General features: G+C 27.5%; 4 protein-coding genes across 6 annotated transcripts; 3 read left to right on the top strand and 1 right to left on the bottom strand.

Annotated features, from left to right (window-relative positions):
- Nucleotides 1–15: 15 nt before the first annotated feature.
- On the bottom strand, nucleotides 16–1728 carry LOC130676796 (uncharacterized). The gene is made up of 5 exons (XM_057483312.1): nucleotides 1309–1728; nucleotides 1210–1251; nucleotides 762–1129; nucleotides 325–693; nucleotides 16–251 (listed from the first exon to the last, which is right to left on the bottom strand). Exons 1-5 carry the CDS (start codon nucleotides 1331–1333, stop codon nucleotides 96–98), a joined length of 960 nt encoding a protein of 319 aa, XP_057339295.1. The 5' UTR covers nucleotides 1334–1728; the 3' UTR covers nucleotides 16–95.
- Nucleotides 1729–1776: 48 nt separating this feature from the next.
- On the top strand, nucleotides 1777–3529 carry LOC130676841 (ribose-5-phosphate isomerase). Its single transcript, XM_057483332.1, has 5 exons — nucleotides 1777–2196; nucleotides 2343–2403; nucleotides 2475–2590; nucleotides 2653–2928; nucleotides 3027–3529. The coding sequence occupies exons 1-5, from the start codon at nucleotides 2134–2136 to the stop codon at nucleotides 3222–3224; spliced, it is 714 nt and encodes a 237-aa protein (XP_057339315.1). The 5' UTR covers nucleotides 1777–2133; the 3' UTR covers nucleotides 3225–3529.
- Nucleotides 3530–6404: 2875 nt separating this feature from the next.
- On the top strand, nucleotides 6405–10451 carry LOC130676867 (component of gems protein 1-like). Of its 3 annotated transcripts, none has more exons than XM_057483367.1 (4): nucleotides 6405–7016; nucleotides 8465–8554; nucleotides 9865–9946; nucleotides 10027–10451. In XM_057483367.1, exons 1-4 carry the CDS (start codon nucleotides 7011–7013, stop codon nucleotides 10332–10334), a joined length of 486 nt encoding a protein of 161 aa, XP_057339350.1. In that variant the 5' UTR covers nucleotides 6405–7010; the 3' UTR covers nucleotides 10335–10451. The 3 variants fall into 3 exon arrangements, with proteins under 3 accessions (XP_057339350.1, XP_057339369.1, XP_057339361.1); XM_057483378.1 differs by having other exon boundaries at nucleotides 6519–6618; XM_057483386.1 differs by lacking the exon at nucleotides 8465–8554.
- A 2649-nt stretch (nucleotides 10452–13100) lies between these two features.
- Nucleotides 13101–16740, top strand: LOC130676750 (general transcription factor 3C polypeptide 3). The gene is made up of 5 exons (XM_057483238.1): nucleotides 13101–13872; nucleotides 13951–14136; nucleotides 14206–15251; nucleotides 15327–16106; nucleotides 16182–16740. Exons 1-5 carry the CDS (start codon nucleotides 13472–13474, stop codon nucleotides 16469–16471), a joined length of 2703 nt encoding a protein of 900 aa, XP_057339221.1. The 5' UTR covers nucleotides 13101–13471; the 3' UTR covers nucleotides 16472–16740.
- Nucleotides 16741–16924: the final 184 nt, after the last annotated feature.

Here is a 16924-nt window from a genome sequence, read left to right as displayed (position 1 = left end):
AACTAACAATTTTTATATATATTTTGTGAATTAATTATTATCATTATTTAATTTATTTCATTGCTATATGTTTTTTTTCCCTATCATCCTAATTATCATTTCTTATTCAAGGGACAACAATCACAATATTTACTCAAATCTATATCTATGTTATCATCATCATTATTACCAGCGATTTTTTTCTTTGGACACTCGCAAGAACGAAAAAATTTATTGTTTTCCCATTGACGGTAATTTTTTCCAATGCATTGCTACATCAAAATAAATAAAGTTAAAAGTTAATGGTAATTAAATAAAATAACAGCTATAATGATAAATAATAACTTTTTGAAATTTATTTGTAGGTTTAGCCATCGTTTTAAACTCATGATTCTTATCTTTCAACAGTAATTTATCTAACTGTGTACTCAAACATTGTTCTCGATTTTCTAAAACATTAATGCATTTTTTCAAACGAATTTCTTGCTGTATAAATTGCCGTAATTTTGGTAAACAATTAATAATATAATCATCATTATCACTGTTATTTTGAGTTATGATTAAATATAAATTGTGTAAAGTCATTAATTCAGAACTTTGATTATTATTTCTCATGCTCGATAATTTATTTTCAAGCTCAAAATTAACAGCTTGCAGAGACTCAAGTCTCATTATCGATTCTTGTAATTCTATATCTGTTTTTATAATTTCGTCCTAAATAATTAAATATGTAAGTGTGGTTGAATAAAATTAAAATAAACTTATAAATAAAATTAATATACATATAATTTATCAACTTGCTCATTTAAACTATTTATCGAATTTTTAGTTTCTTCATTTAAATTATTATCATCATCTTGAGTTGGATAAGGAGATATTATATCAACAATATTCTCAATTTTATTTGTCGATGATGATGATGAGGAATCCGACGAAATATTGTAAGCCATCAATAATGGCATTATTTTTTCAATATTACCGACTTTTTCGATCAAAAATTGTCGACGTTCAGTTAAATCTTCAAAACGTTCTTTCATTACATTGAATGCATTTTTTATTTTATTATCTAAATGAAAATTATTATCTACTAACAGTGATGATGATGGTTTTATTTGTTCAAGCATTATTTTTTCTCTTTTTTTTTTACAACCTATTGAAATTATTATTATTTTTTTATTTATTATTATTAACTTAAAATATGAATAGGTAAAATGCTTATATTATATTTACAATCACATGAATGATGGATACTTTCGAATTTGTTACAAGTTTCTAAGAAAAAAATATTTTTTCATTACTTTATATTCAAAAATTATTTTCTATCATTACCTTGTTGATTGATTGGGTATGCCATGGTATTAAATTTAGTTAAATTATTCAATAAAATCAATTAATGGCATCGACAAAATATTTTTATTACAGAAAACAAATGTTTCTTGAATATAAAAAAGTAGATAAATAAATAATTAAAAATAAATTGTTTAATTATATCATTATGCAATATTTTGTATTTTGTTTTTCTTTTTTTTAAATTTACATTAGATGTAAATTCATATAAAACAAAAATTTTTCGGAATTATCTACATAACTTCAATATATAGGGCGTGTTCAGAAATACACTCTGGAGGTGAAAAATTACCTATCTAGGTGTGATTAGTACCTTTGTAATGTTATATCGCACCTCTGGTTCGACCAGTGGATATTTCTGAACGCAGGAGTTGAATATTTTCTCTTCCAGAGTGTGTTTCTGAACAAGCCCATAGTCATTGTTATTTTTTTGTATAATAAAATTTGAATTTGGATTTTTTTTCTTTCATTTAAAATTATATTAATAAATTATTTCTGATAGTAGATAAATAAAAAACATTTTAATATTCATAAAAATTATATACAATTTTGTTTTCATACACATATATTTATTATCGTATTAGTTTGATATATTTATCATATTTATCAATTAAAAAAAAAAAATAGCCATTATAATTTTGATTAAAGTAGTAGCATTGGTATATAAAATAATAACCGCGGGAAATTATTATTATTATCGTCATTACGTCCACGTTGTTTTTGATTTATTAAAGCAAAAGGAGCATAGAATATTTATTGTATATTATTTTAATTGATTGAAAGTAATAATATTTATAATATAATAAAATGGACACTTTGGAAACAGCGAAAAAAATAGCAGCTTACAAAGCCGTTGATGAGTATGTTACGGTAATATTTTATTGTAAATTTTCAAGAAAATTTTTTTATATAAATACATGTTATTTTAACAAGAGAGTTAAAAAAGGTTATGATATCATGATGTAGTAAAGAATGATATTCAATATTTCATTATTTTTTCTTTAAATGAATTTTAGCCTAATTGTGTAATTGGAATTGGTAGCGGATCAACAGTTATTTATGCAGTAAATAGAATTGGTAAAATAATAAAAAATGTTCTTAATTAATATTTTTAAAAATATTTTTTTGTTTTTGTTTTCTTGTATCAGCTGAAAAAATTAATGAAAATGGATTGAATGTTATTTGTGTGCCGACTTCTTTTCAAGCACGTCAATTAATTATTAATAACCATTTAACACTTGGTGATCTCGATACACATCCAAAGGTAAAATGGAAGAGAAGAGAAAAAAAATTTCATAATTATGTATATATATCATTTCTTTATAGTTGGATTGTGTTATTGATGGTGCAGATGAAGTTGATGCTAATATGACATTAATTAAAGGTGGAGGCGGTTGTTTATTACAAGAAAAAATAGTTGCATCTTGTACAAATCAATTGATAATTATTGCTGACCATACTAAAAATTCAGATAGACTTGGACAGCAGTATAAAAAAGGAATACCTATTGAAGTCGTTCCTATGGCTTATGTACCAATTAAAAAAAATATTCAAGATAATTATGGTGGCACTGTTCAAATTCGTATGGCTATTGCCAAAGCTGTGAGACTATTTTTTTTTATTCTTATGTTAATAAAACGTTAATTATATATATATATATATATATATATATGATTTTTTTTTGTATTTATTTATTATAGGGTCCAGTTGTAACAGACAATGGAAATTTTATATTAGATTGGCATTTTCCATTCGAACAGGAAAAATCATGGAATGAAATAAGTAATGAGATTAAATTAATCCCTGGAGTAATTGAAATAGGATTGTTCGTGAATATGGCTAAAAAAGTATATTTTGGAATGCCAGATGGTAGTGTTAAGATACAAGAATTTGAATAATGAATATGTTTAGCCATTTGTTTTACTGATTAATAATAATTTTTTCATCAATTTAGATTACTTAATTATTAAGATTAATTACTATAAAGATATCAAGTAATAATTTAAACTTACTATTTAATAATGCTATAAGGTAAAAGGCCTAGTACCCGATCACTCCATGTATTTGTATATTTATATTTAATCAAATTTAGTAAATATAGATATACAAATACATTTTACCTTATAGTAAAGATTATTAAATTTATTGACATTATATTTATTAAAAATAAGTTGAACATACAATTTTCAACTTTTTTACAATTTTTTTTTCGTACTTAATTTTTATCAACAACTAATTAAATAAACCTATGTAACATGATCCCAATTAAAAGTGAAAGATAAAATTATTTAGTAAAAAATACATAGGTCTATAATCTCGCCAATTGATTATTACATAATTCATAAAATTATTAAATATTCATCATTTTATTATAACTTAGAGCAAAGAGATTAATCTATAAAATCCTTTGGACACACGTGCGATGTACATTTTATATAGTTGTACATATTATGTATTCACGTGTATGAAAACACGTGAATAATCGCTTGAGTGACATATTATATTATTCATATATTTTTTATTATTAATTTAATTAAATTAATAATAAATAATTTAATGTTTGCTTTTTTAAATATAAATTATTTTTCACGTCTCTATATATTGTATTAGGGTGTCCGTTATTTCTCAAATTAGATTTATGGATCATCCGATTGAGACGTTCTTGGCGGCAATCGAAAGTTTTTATCAAGTTCTAGAGTTGATTATATTTCGGAGTTGATCGATTACACAGTTTTCGAAATATCCAAAAAAAAAAAAAAAAAAAAAAACGAAAAAAAAAAAAGAATTTTTTTTTTCGTATTTCTTAAATATCTCAGAATCTATTTGTCTAAATAATCTAAAATTTTCTGGGAGTCTAATTTCAGAAGAACTATTTTTTTTTTTTTTTTTTTTTTTATTATTCCAGTATATAGTCGCATTAACGGCCTTTTACACTTTTTGCCTTTATATCGCAACTGCTTCCTTTTTCTGCTTTCATTGTGCGGTTGTGGTCCGACTTGTGCTTATACTGTACTGCACCATTACGGTTATACCCTACCCCCTACCTTGGCTGTGGGAGTATAGGGGCAAGGGAAACCACAGAGAAAACCATTGCCAATACAGTTCGGTTTGGGTGAGACTCTAGTGATCGATAAAATTCCCATTTTACCGATCACTCGATCCTCATCCCGCGCCTAACGGGCAGAGACCTCTGATCAAGCTCAACGCGTGGCTAAGCGGTCACCCAACCAAGTAGCGATCATGCTCGATGCTGCTTAACTTGGGTGATCGCTCGAGCCACACGAGAACCGCTCGGCTACCTCTGCCCGCTTAATTTCAGAAGAACTATTTTGAATGCCGCAAGAACCATCTAGATCGGTTCATTCATTAAAAAGATATGAGAGGTTTACACGCACATACGCATAGACATCTCTCTGAAAATGTCAGAATAGCATCCTACTGACTGTAGGGCTTTCAAACGTCGACACCTGCTGAAAACTCGGTTTTTGAAAATCGGGGTGAAACCAGTACCTTTCTGAATTTTTTGAAAATCGTCAATTTTCTTATCGGGAAGTTAAAAAGTTTTTTCCAATGCCGTTTAACCCTGCGTAAGTAATGATATTTTCCTACTTTAGTACGATGAGAAAAGTTTTATTACTCGCTTAAGAATAAGTGTACAGTTATAACTAACAAATGATTTGTAGGAAATTTACCTTTTTTTGAAATTTTATCACTTTCTAACACATACAATTAAGCGCTATAACAATTTTTTTGTCAGAAATTTACCGCTCTACAAAAAACTCTGATTAAGAAAAATGATTTAATCCATGTTAAGTGTATTCTATATATTAGTCGATTTAAATTGTTTTAAATCATTTGCAATCGTTTTGAATCATTTCAAATCATTAATCTTAACAAGGGAAGATATCTTACTTTTTTTCGATAAACCTAACCGTTTAAGAGATATTTGCGCTCGAAATGTAAATAATTTTTTATATCATTAGAGCGAAATTTTAAGTTGTTTTGTGAAAGTTTTCTTTCAACCTAGAGCTTAAATATCTCTTAAACGGTTAGGTTTATTGAAAAAGCATAACAGACCTTTTTTGTAGAGCGGTGAATTCCTGACAAAATAATGTTTAGTGCATAAGTATATATATCCCTATGCTGCGGAGTCATCGAATTTTAAACGAAAAACATTATTTTTTAAATATATTAAATTGCATTAATTAGTATTTAGTGTATTTTGATATTTGTGCGACACTATCTTCATTATATTACTTGTCTAAGTATCATTATTTGTGAACAATACTTTTAATATTAAATCACTGTGTTGCATAATTATTATTCGCTTATATTTTAAATAAAATTGAGAGATATTAATATTGAGACCAATACTCGGGATGACGCCCAAGCTTGTAATGACTTTCCGACATATAGATATACTTTGTAGATATACATTCATCATTGAGTAAATCATTTTCTTTAATCAGGGTTAACTGTACATCTACGTATTAGGCAGTAATAAAATTTCAAACAAAAACGCCAATTTTTCGAAAAAAATCAAATTTTGAGCTTCAATATTTCTTAAAAGGTTCGATTCACGAAAAAAACATAAGATACCTTTTTTAAAGAGCGGTAAATTTCCTACAAATTATTTGTTAGATGTAGCTGTACACTTATTTTTAAGCGAGTACTAAAACTTTCTCTCATTGTCCTAAAATGAGAAAGTATCATTACTTAGACAGGGTTAAACGGGATTGGATTAAACTTTTTTTATTATTTTTGGATCACAAATAAATGGTTTATCTCACGGCCAAGGAAAAAATCTAATTTAGGAAATAATAGGCACCCTAATATATAATATATACATAAGAATTTCGAAATTTTTTTCATTTTCGTTTTTTTTTAATTTTTTTTGTTAAAAAAAAATAAAATTCAGGTCAGTGACTATTAACCCAGCAGGATGAAATGTGGGAACGTTGTGAGTACTTAACTCGTAGTGTTTTATTGCCCATTATTAAAAATAATCATAGTCAAGTAAATTGAATTTAATAAAAATAATATATAAATAGCTGATTCAATTTCTACTTAGTTTATTCTATATATAAATTAACATAAGATAATAAAATGAATATAGAATGAATAGAATAGATGAATAGGATATGTATATATATACATATTTAGTTGTAATAGTTCACTAAAGACTAGTCTGAAATGTAAGATTAAGATGCAAGTCGTCGGTCAAAAGTGTTTTGATGCTCAAGTTTAAATAATAATTGCATATTTGTCATATGAATTGATCAATTTATACGTGTAAGTAAAATGTCAAGCTAAATGATTCAGTAAATATCTATGTTGTATATGCATACAAAGTACGTAATAGTTGTAGTGTTATATTATAGATATGTTATAGACGGTTTTATGGGAGTAAATAGTAAATCATATCCACGCATTGCTCGGGCGCATGAACAACCCTTACCTTCTTAAAATAACACCCAAGTGGGGGATATATTTGAACTCGGTGCGCTCAACTTTTACATCAAACATAAATTCTCTCGCATTCTTGTACGTATCGTCGCTAAATGTTAAAAAAATTATTTATCTAAATTAAACTAAACTCTATCTGCTTGTTTATTAATTATTCCAATTATTTTCTATTATTATAAATTTTAATTGATAAAAAAAAATTAATCTAAACAATAAAGATGAAGGTAAGTCTTTTTTTTCTAATAAAATTACGAGTTACTTGCAGTCACTACGTGTATTTTTCTAATTAAATTTACAAAGTATGATTAAAATTTAATTGTTCATCCGAGCCTTACCAATTTTCTCTCAGATATTTTGTTTATTTTTTTTATGATCATTGAAGTTTAATTAGACAAATCTTGATTTGTCTTGATTAATAACAAGTTATTAATTCGCAAACTTTTTGATTTCGATAATTGGATAATCATGAATGGGATTCTTAAAAAAAATCTACACACGGTCAAATTTTTAGTTATTCGACGACTAATATATTTTTTTTTCTAAAATATCTCACCTACGATGAAGGATGTACAAAAAAATTAAATGTCTAATCTCATAATATTTAAACATTTTGATCCCTGATTAAAAACTCCGATTGAAACCAATGAATTCCGATTTAAAGTCTATCGGATTTCAATCGGAATTTTTAATTAGAGATGTCAGTAATTTTATAATATCATATCAAAATCTTTTAGCGCGAAGTTAATATGTATATTAATAATTATTAATTATTTCTAAAACTTAAGATATTGAACTTACAGTTATTTAAAAAAACATTTAAAACTAAAAAAACGTACAAAATTAATTCAGGATCTATTCATTTATACCAAATTTTTCCAATTATCTCTTAATAATATGGATGATAGCTATTATATATATTCAGAGGGATATTCAGTTATATTGATATAATAATTAATAATTAATACTAATTTATTTAAAGAAAATAAACACAATCGTTTTTTTTTCCCGCGTAATTTAAATATATTTTGAATGATGTAGATAAATTTCTTCATCTCGATAATTGGCTATAAAAAAAAAGAGTTGAAACCATGAAAATGTCAAGAACCTTTACAATGATACTAAAATTAAAAATATTAACTAATTTTATCATTGAAAGATGGTGGTAACAAAATTTTTCTCATTCTTTATAAATAATGTAAACAATATAATATTTATTTTTTTATAAATATTACTGAGTATATATAATAAATAAATAATATTTTCTCACCTCCGGGCGGAAAGCGTCAACTTTCGTTCCGCTGTGCAAAACGAAGTTGCCGCTTCCCGCCTCCGTCGAGGAGAAAAATAGTATACACTCCTCGGGAAGTAAATAAGAAAGCCTCAGATCACATGTTTGTTGACCTCGGCTTCGCCTCGGCCAACAATTACATGTGATCTGAGACATTTCTTACTTTACTTCCCTCGGTGTGTAATATACTATTTTTCTATTTAATAAAAACAATTATTGATTTAAATGAATTAAAATGATTATTATATGATTATGTAATAAGTATATTATTTATAAATAATCATCATTACATAAATAACATACTTTAAATATTTTTTTCCATTACATAATTTATTTACTATAACGTAATTTTTTTAATTGATAATTAATATTTTTATTTTTAAGATAATAATTAAATTTAATTGGATTTTAATCGGATTATTTTTAACAACAATCGTCAATGCAATGAAAAATACTAATAATTATAATAATAAGGTACTGTAATTTTATTCACAATTAATGAATGAAAATAGTATATTGTGTGATGAGGGATGAAATAAAACGATTTCAGACCAGGGTGAAGTTAGATGCTCGAGCCGTAGATGAAGGCTGACATCATTCGCGGTCTGAAATCGTGTTTCATCCCGTGTTGCACACTGTATTTTTCATGATTACCTGCATTGGTAATTCTAGTTTCATTGTCAGCAGCCAGTCAGAAACAAGTTAATTTAAGACCAATGGTCCGATCATCTATTTTAGCGTATAGGCGTAAATTGTGATTTGAAGTTTATAATTAAGCGGAAACTACACGGAGAAATTATTATCGTTTAAAATTCTAAACCGAATCATGTTGGCCACCTGACGGATATTGAAATTAACACACGCAAAAATTACTATGGCCATAATAGAATAGGCAACGATTATATCACAAATTACTGTAACCACTGTAAAGTTTACTATGGTCATAGTAATTTTTGGGAGGGTTTATTCCGATTTTGGTCAGGTGGCCAACATGGTCCGACTTTACTACACGCTGAAAAAAGATGCTAACTATTACCATCTTGCAATAGGGAATGATTACCATCTGTATGTGATAATCATTATCATGCTTTTATGTTATCTATTCGTTCCTCGTATAATAATATTTACTATTGCCGATAGTAATAGTTACCATCTAGATAGTAATATTTCTTATGTCTGAAAAACTTTTGATTTTGCCTTCTAAGATAGTAATGATCATCATCACGGATAAGAATGGTTACTATCTAGATAAGAATGCTTACTATCTCCGATAGGAAAAGCTAACATAAAAGAATGAGAATCATTAAAATGTAAGGATGGGAATAGTTACTTCATTAAGATGACAAGTATTACCATTTTTTTTTTAGCTTGTTAACACCATAGCATTTCAAATGAGAATAATTTCTCCGTGTATAAATACTAACTATTATTTACGCTAATTTTCATAAAGCTCCATCAAAAAGTCGGAATTGGTATTTCCGTAAATAATATTAATGGTCGGAAATGCTTATTAAACAAACGACAGGTATCAAAGTTAAAATTACGGATGTCTTTAGTCAGTGGGCAGGAACATTATTTGTTTCTTGCCAAGGGACGAAACACATATGTTTTTGCCCGCTGATTGGAGGCATTTGCAATTTACGAATTTTCTAATATTTATTCGCGACATTAGACTAAAATTAGCTTTTTTGACTAACTGTAGAGATATTGAAGCTTGACGTTTCAATGCTGGTATCATGAAAATTAAACTTAATAATTATATGAATTATCAAAATATTTTTTAGGAAGAAGATTCCTTAAATATGATTGATGGTGATTCTATAAAATTACTAGGATTAAAACGACCGTTTTGCAATGCTTTTACTGGTATTATAAATAGAAATATACTAAATATTATTATTATAAATCATATTTTTATCTAAAAAATTTAAGTGTTAATATTTTAGGATGTGGAAAAAAAAGAAATTATAACGAGCCAAAAGAAGTATATGGTGGTGAAGATGACATTAACAACAACAAAAATAACAACAACGACAACAACAATAGTATCAATGATTCCATTGTAAAAATTCCATTAAAACTTTATAAGGTTTTAATTAATAGTTTCAATCGTGAAATACATCAAATTGCACAGCATAAACAGGCTCTAAACAATAATTTAATTGCTACCAAACAAAATAATAATGTTAATGATGAAGATTATTATTTTTCATCATTACAAAAACAGCCGATTCGAAAACGCTATAATCTATAATCCTATATTAATCCATTTAAAAAATGATACAACACAGTATTAAATACATATGTATATTTATATCCGTGATTATAATAAATTATATCATTGTAATAATAATTTGAAATGGAATATTGGTTCAATTAAAAAAAAAAAAAAAAAAAGTTGTTATTTATTATTTCATTAATTTGATAATAAGTATAATGTATACTATTGACATATTTAATTCCAAAGCATATATAATAATATATGCTTTGGAATTAAACAATTAAATGAAATGAGTGAATGAGAGAGAGAGAGAGAGAGAGAGACACCTAGTTTTGTGTTGTAAGGTTCTTTAATTCAACTGAAGTCGCGTAAAGATTTTTTTAGTCGAATAATTTAATTTACGTTCCTATGGATGTTTTACATTAAAAGAGTCTCCAAGATAATGTGGAAAGATATAATCAGTTGGCAGAACAGAAAAAATAATCGATCGACACACAAAGGAGATGATCATATCGACTTTACATTGAAATTCTTTTAGGCGCATGTTTCTGTGAAGGCTCTATATAGGACTGAAAAAATTCTCTGATACTGGTTCTATAACTTTTACACATTCAAATGTTATCTGCAACACACGTAAAGTGTTGATATAACGTTTTTAATTGTGTTATTTTGATACTTATAAAAGTTTATAATATAAACTTTTATAAGTATCAAAATAACACAATTAAAAACGTTAAATCAATATATAAACTTTGTATATATAGTTTTAATAAATGACTAGTAAATTCAACACACTCTTTGTGTTACTTTTGAATTAACACGCGCTAGATGTTAAAGTTACATTTTAAAATGTTGTATGAACAGTCACACTGATGAGTAAACGTTACTTTTGTTTCAATTAACATTTTTTGTGTTAAAAATGAACTGATCAATCAACACAAAAGCAGCATGTCAAATTAACACACAAAAATGTTAAAAATTTAACATCAAATTTTTAACACAGACTTTTGTTTTACACGAATACGAAAAATTTTTTACTGTATAAGACCTCAAAACGTCGACATCCAATAAAATTTCGATTTTCGAAAATTGGGGTAAAAACAATAACTTCTCTAACTTTTCAAAAATCTTCGATTTTTTAACGGTAACTCGAAAATTTTAAAATTTGTCACATGAAACTAGACGGAATTTCAGAAAATCAGTTTCACCCACTGTTATATATCGCCCGAATCACCTTTAACATTAGTAAAAACTGTCCATCTACTCAATTTCTTTTTTTCTTACCCGCAATTAATTTTCAAGTTTTTTTAAACAGGTCAATATATCTTTAATAACTCTATTAATTTTTGAATTGATCAATGGTATCGTTTTCCTATTGCTGTTTATTCCTTAAAATAACCAATTTCTTATAATTCTCAAAAATGAAAAGAAAAAGTTCAACCCTTTGATATTGAGAATTGATAAAATGTGCCAAGATTAATTTTTTTGATAAAAAGAAAGAATTGTTTGAAAGCGTTTCCTTCAATAAATTTTTTATTGTCGAAATTTTCCTATAGAAAATTTTTTTGGTTTTCTTCAGCTTTTTTATTTTTTCACAGAAAATATCAATATTTTTAAGATACCCAGACAGCATTCAAGTCAAAATGACTGATTTACGACGTATTTTCGAAGGCGTCCTCAAGAAGTCTTATAATCACTTCTTAAAGGTGTGTAATTATGTCTTAATTCTTAAAGGTGTATCTAATTATATATAGACTTATATATACTTAGGTCTGATCATATAAAGGCTTATATATGATTATACCTAGCCTTCATCAGTCAGGTCTGATCAGATCTAATTATATATATAGGTTCATATATAATCATACATGATCTCATATATAATCATATATAATCAGATAAAATCTTTTTTCATCGGGTACTGTATGCTATCTAGACTTTATCCAATACTGTCCGGGATAGTACTCAGTACTATCCAGAGAGTAGTGGATACAGTCTAGATAGCATACAGTAAGTTAAGAGACCTAATACCTGATCAGGAAACTAGTACCCGATCACTCCATGTATTTGTATATCTATATTTACTAAATTTTACTAAATATAGATATACAAATACATGAGTGATCGGGTACTAGGTCTCTTACCTTACTGTCTGAAATTTTTTTTTTACAGAAAGTACTCAGTACTATCCCAGAGAGTTGCCACTACTATTGTTTTTTCCATGTATTGAGTGTTTTAGTATTAATTGATGTAGAATTCGCTGGTAGCGATTCCTCCGCCTCGATCTGTTTCGCCACCTTCAGTATTTCATCCGAGAACTTTTCTATTCCGGGTATGGCTAGGATTTGTCCCATTACACTGTCCATATATTTTTTTTATCGTGACTTTGGCCATTTTTTCTACCATTGAATCCATATATTGTCACATCTCTTGTTCGTTGAGGGGGCTAGCATATATCTTATATAACTGGGTCCTCACCTTGAATTTGTAATGACATTGTTACGTGCTCTTCGTCTAGACCTGAAGTTAAAGCTTGTTTAGTCTCTGCTCCGATGTACTCCATGGGCGAGTCGGTACCAGTGTCTATGTCAAAGTACGCTGATCTGTCATTTCTGTAAAATGTTGTTATGTAGTCTCCTCTCTTTCTAACAGCCTACTTCCGCTATTTATCATTTTTTGTTCTTTCCATTTATCTAACTAGTACTGACGATAAAATTTGGCGTGATGTCGTAAAAGTAAGTGGTGACCTCTACAGAGAAGGCGGCCTATTCAAATTTTTTTTTTTTTTTTTTTTAAATTAAAAATATAATTTTCTGATTGATGTTGTACTGTTCTGAAATAATTCAGTTATAATATCATCACTCTTTATTTTGAATGTAGAGCCCATTAAATTACTAAACAATAATATTTAAAAGTTGTCATATAGTAAATCAACGAAAAATTGAAGTAACGGGAATGGAAATATTGACTGATCATTTTTACATTTTAATTGTTATTTGTTTATTTTTGTTTTTTACTATCGTATGAGCGATTGAGGTGTGCAGTTTTGGATGTTCCAACATTTCATGAAAATATATAATAACAATTGAATTCATAAAGAGTGTACATAACAAGTGATTTCAAGTAGCTTTTAGGTTATATATTATTGATATATTTGTTGATATTTAGATATGGATAATGAAAAAAGTAATGTATTGATTACATCAGAGACGAATAAAGATATAATAATGGAAACAAATAGTGAAATAGTACCGGTAATAATTGAAGAATTAGAACCAAGTCAAGTTGCCGCACTTAAAGTTGATATAAATGAATTTGTTGACGCTAATACCCTAGAAGTTTGTGAATTACCATCTGGTAATAATGACAATGATACCGCTGAAAATAATGAAGATGATAACTTGGTGATTGATGAAATTCAATTGTCTGATGAAGATGACAATGAAGTAATGACTCCAGAAGAGGAAGCTCGTTTGACCAGACAATTTTTGAATGGTGAGCTTACTTTTTCAGAATTTACATCTCTGATGGACAGGGGTATTGATGATGTACCTCCTCCAGCTACTGAACCGTAAGTATTTTATTATAATTTTTTTTTCTTTTTTTTAGACTTTACCAGTTATTATCATTATAATTATTTTTTATACAGGATTCCAATTGATGGAAGTAAAAAGTCGAAAAAATCTGAGGAAACAAAAAGACCTCGTAGAAGAAATCGAGGACGTCGTCGAGAAAATTTACCTACAGCTTTGAAAGGTTTAATGGGTGAAGCTAATTTACGTTTTGCTCGTGGCGAGCACAAAACTGCTATTCAAATGTGTATGGAAATAATACGGTAATTAATTAATTATATAAATACAATTACTTCTTAATTATTAATTAATGATTTATTTTTAAATAATAGACAAGTACCATCAGCACCAGAAGCTTATCAGACTCTTGCTATGATTTACGAGACAGTAGATCCTGAAAAAGCACTTCATTTTTCATTAATTGCTGCCCACTTGTCACCTAAAGATTGCGAACAGTGGACACATCTTGCTAATATGTCTTTACAAAATGGTGATGTCAAGCAAGCAATAACTTGTTATATAAAAGCTATTGCTGCAAATCCAAAGGATGTAACACTGTATAATGCATGTGCGAAACTTCAATACGAACGTAACAATGATGATGATGCTTACGTAAAAGCTTATAAAAAATTATTAAAAAAATTAGACACCGAAGATGGTGATGTGCTTGTTCACTACGCAAAAGAATTGGCAAAAATGTTTGTAGAAAAAGAAAATTATCAAGAAGCGGCCAATTCAATGGACCAAATTTTTAACAAATGCCCAAACCGTGTAACTTATGATGAAGTTAATATTTTTGCTGATTTTTTGATAAAGCTTAAAAAATTTCAAAGATGTTTAGATATTTTGACAAATTATACGGGTATCGGTGTTAAATATTATGAAGATTCTATGCCAGCAATTGCATCGGGAACTACGTCATTTCCACCGCCATTTGATGATAAACGACAAATAGAAACTTGTACACTACCAGATGAAACGCCGATTGATTTAAAAGCTAAATTTATTGTTGCCATGGTTGAGTTGGGATCTACAAAGCATGTTCAAAATTATATGGATGCTTTAGCTCATGAAGAGACTGAGAATGTTGGTGACTTATTTGTTGATATTGTTGAAGCATTGATGCACGTCCAAGAGTACTCAAAGGCTTTAAAGTTTTTAGAATTATTAATAAGATGTAAAAAGTACAGCATGCCTGCAATATGGTTAAGATATGCAGAGTGTCATGTTGGTTGCAAACAATTAAAAGAAGCAATACTTGCTTATGAAATAGTTACTAAATTATCTCCAGAATTATTTGATGCTAAAGTACAATTGGCTACATTATACAAAAGCTTTAAAATGTATGACTGGGCAATTAATATTTTAGACCAAAATTGTAAGTATTTATTTATTTATTTACTTAATTATTATTTATAAATTTAATAATAAAAACTTTTTTTATTAATTACAGTACAAGATTTAAATCAAGTAATTTACGTTGATGCCTTATACATTCGTACAACGCTTCTATACAAAGTAGAACGTTACGATGAATTTCTTGAATCAGTACAACTTCTTCTTTCTCGTCACTCTATAGAAATAAAAGAAAAATCCGAGCTTACTTATTTAATGGCAACGACGGTAAAACAGCGTTGTGAGAGCCTTCAGCTTCATCGTCTTTCATTTGCGCAACCTCTACAAGACTGTGGACCCACATTTCACGAAACAGAAAATAAGCCAACTGATGAACAAGAATGGATTGTCTTTCTCAAAGCCTGTCATGCTGCTTATAAATTAAAAAAATACGGCGTATTGCAGCGTATTTGCTTTACAGCTTTAACTTGTAAAAAATTTGAACCCCAGATTCGTAATCTTATCTGGCTGTGCTTGTTATCATGTATTTACAACAATGACTATTTCAATGGGTATAATATTATCCGCGAATTAGTTAGAGATACGGAAAAACAAAATCTGTGGAACATACTAAATATTGTTATTCAACGTGCTGATGACACGAGACACAACCGTTTTATAATGCGATTATTAGGACGGGAAAATGATTATTCTTATTTACATATTTTACATGCGAATAATTGTCTCGTTTCTGGTACATATAAATATGCATTGAATGACTATGTTTCCCTTTTTAAAGAGTATCCAGATCCACTTCTGGCGATGCTTATTGGAGTTACTTTTTTACAAATGGCGTGTCAAAAGTTTACTCCTAAAAAACATCAACTTGTTACTCAATGTAAGCTGTTTACAACTGTCTTAGATGCTTAAAATAATTTTTTATCAACTTATAATTGTTTAATTTTTATTGCAGCTTTAGCGTTTTTAAAAAAATACGCAGATTTACGGGGTCCAGAAATGAAACAAGAGTCTAATTATAATATCGGACGTGCCTTACATCAATTAGGATTTCTCTCAACGGCTTTAAATTTTTATAAACAAGCTTTAAATCCACCATCAGCACCCTATCATCAACTTGTTACTGATAATGAACAATTATTAAATATAAAACGTGAAGCTGCATTTAATATTCATCTTATTTATATGCAAACTGGTAATAAAGATCTTGCTAGAATGTATTTACATGAATATATTGTAGTTTGACTAAATTAAAAAGTAATATAAATAAATGAAAATATGTAATTGTGTTTGAAACATTATTTACATGAGTCAAAGGCGACTGCAACGTGAAAAAGTTATTGTTTTTTTTATTTTTCTCTATTATATATTTATGATTATTTATTAAATAAATGTTAACACAAAAAATATATTAAGGATCATTAATAAAAAAAAAACTAAATAAAACAGTGAGATAAATATATGTAGATATATATATTTATTTTTTTTGTCGTTTTGTTTATTGTAATTTTTAATAAATTTCATATATAAGCTACACCTTAAAAATTAACACATTCTATGTATTTTTTAATTATATAAACTAACAATAATTAATAATTATTTATTCAGTAATAATAATAATAATAATAAAAGAAAATATTTTTTCTGTATAAATTTTCTATTAAAAAAATTGTCATTAATTTTTACATTTATTATTAT

This window comes from Microplitis mediator, chromosome 1 (genome assembly GCF_029852145.1).
Source record: "Microplitis mediator isolate UGA2020A chromosome 1, iyMicMedi2.1, whole genome shotgun sequence".
Lineage (NCBI taxonomy): Eukaryota > Metazoa > Arthropoda > Insecta > Hymenoptera > Braconidae > Microplitis > Microplitis mediator.
This window is presented reverse-complemented; position numbering and strand designations above follow the sequence as displayed.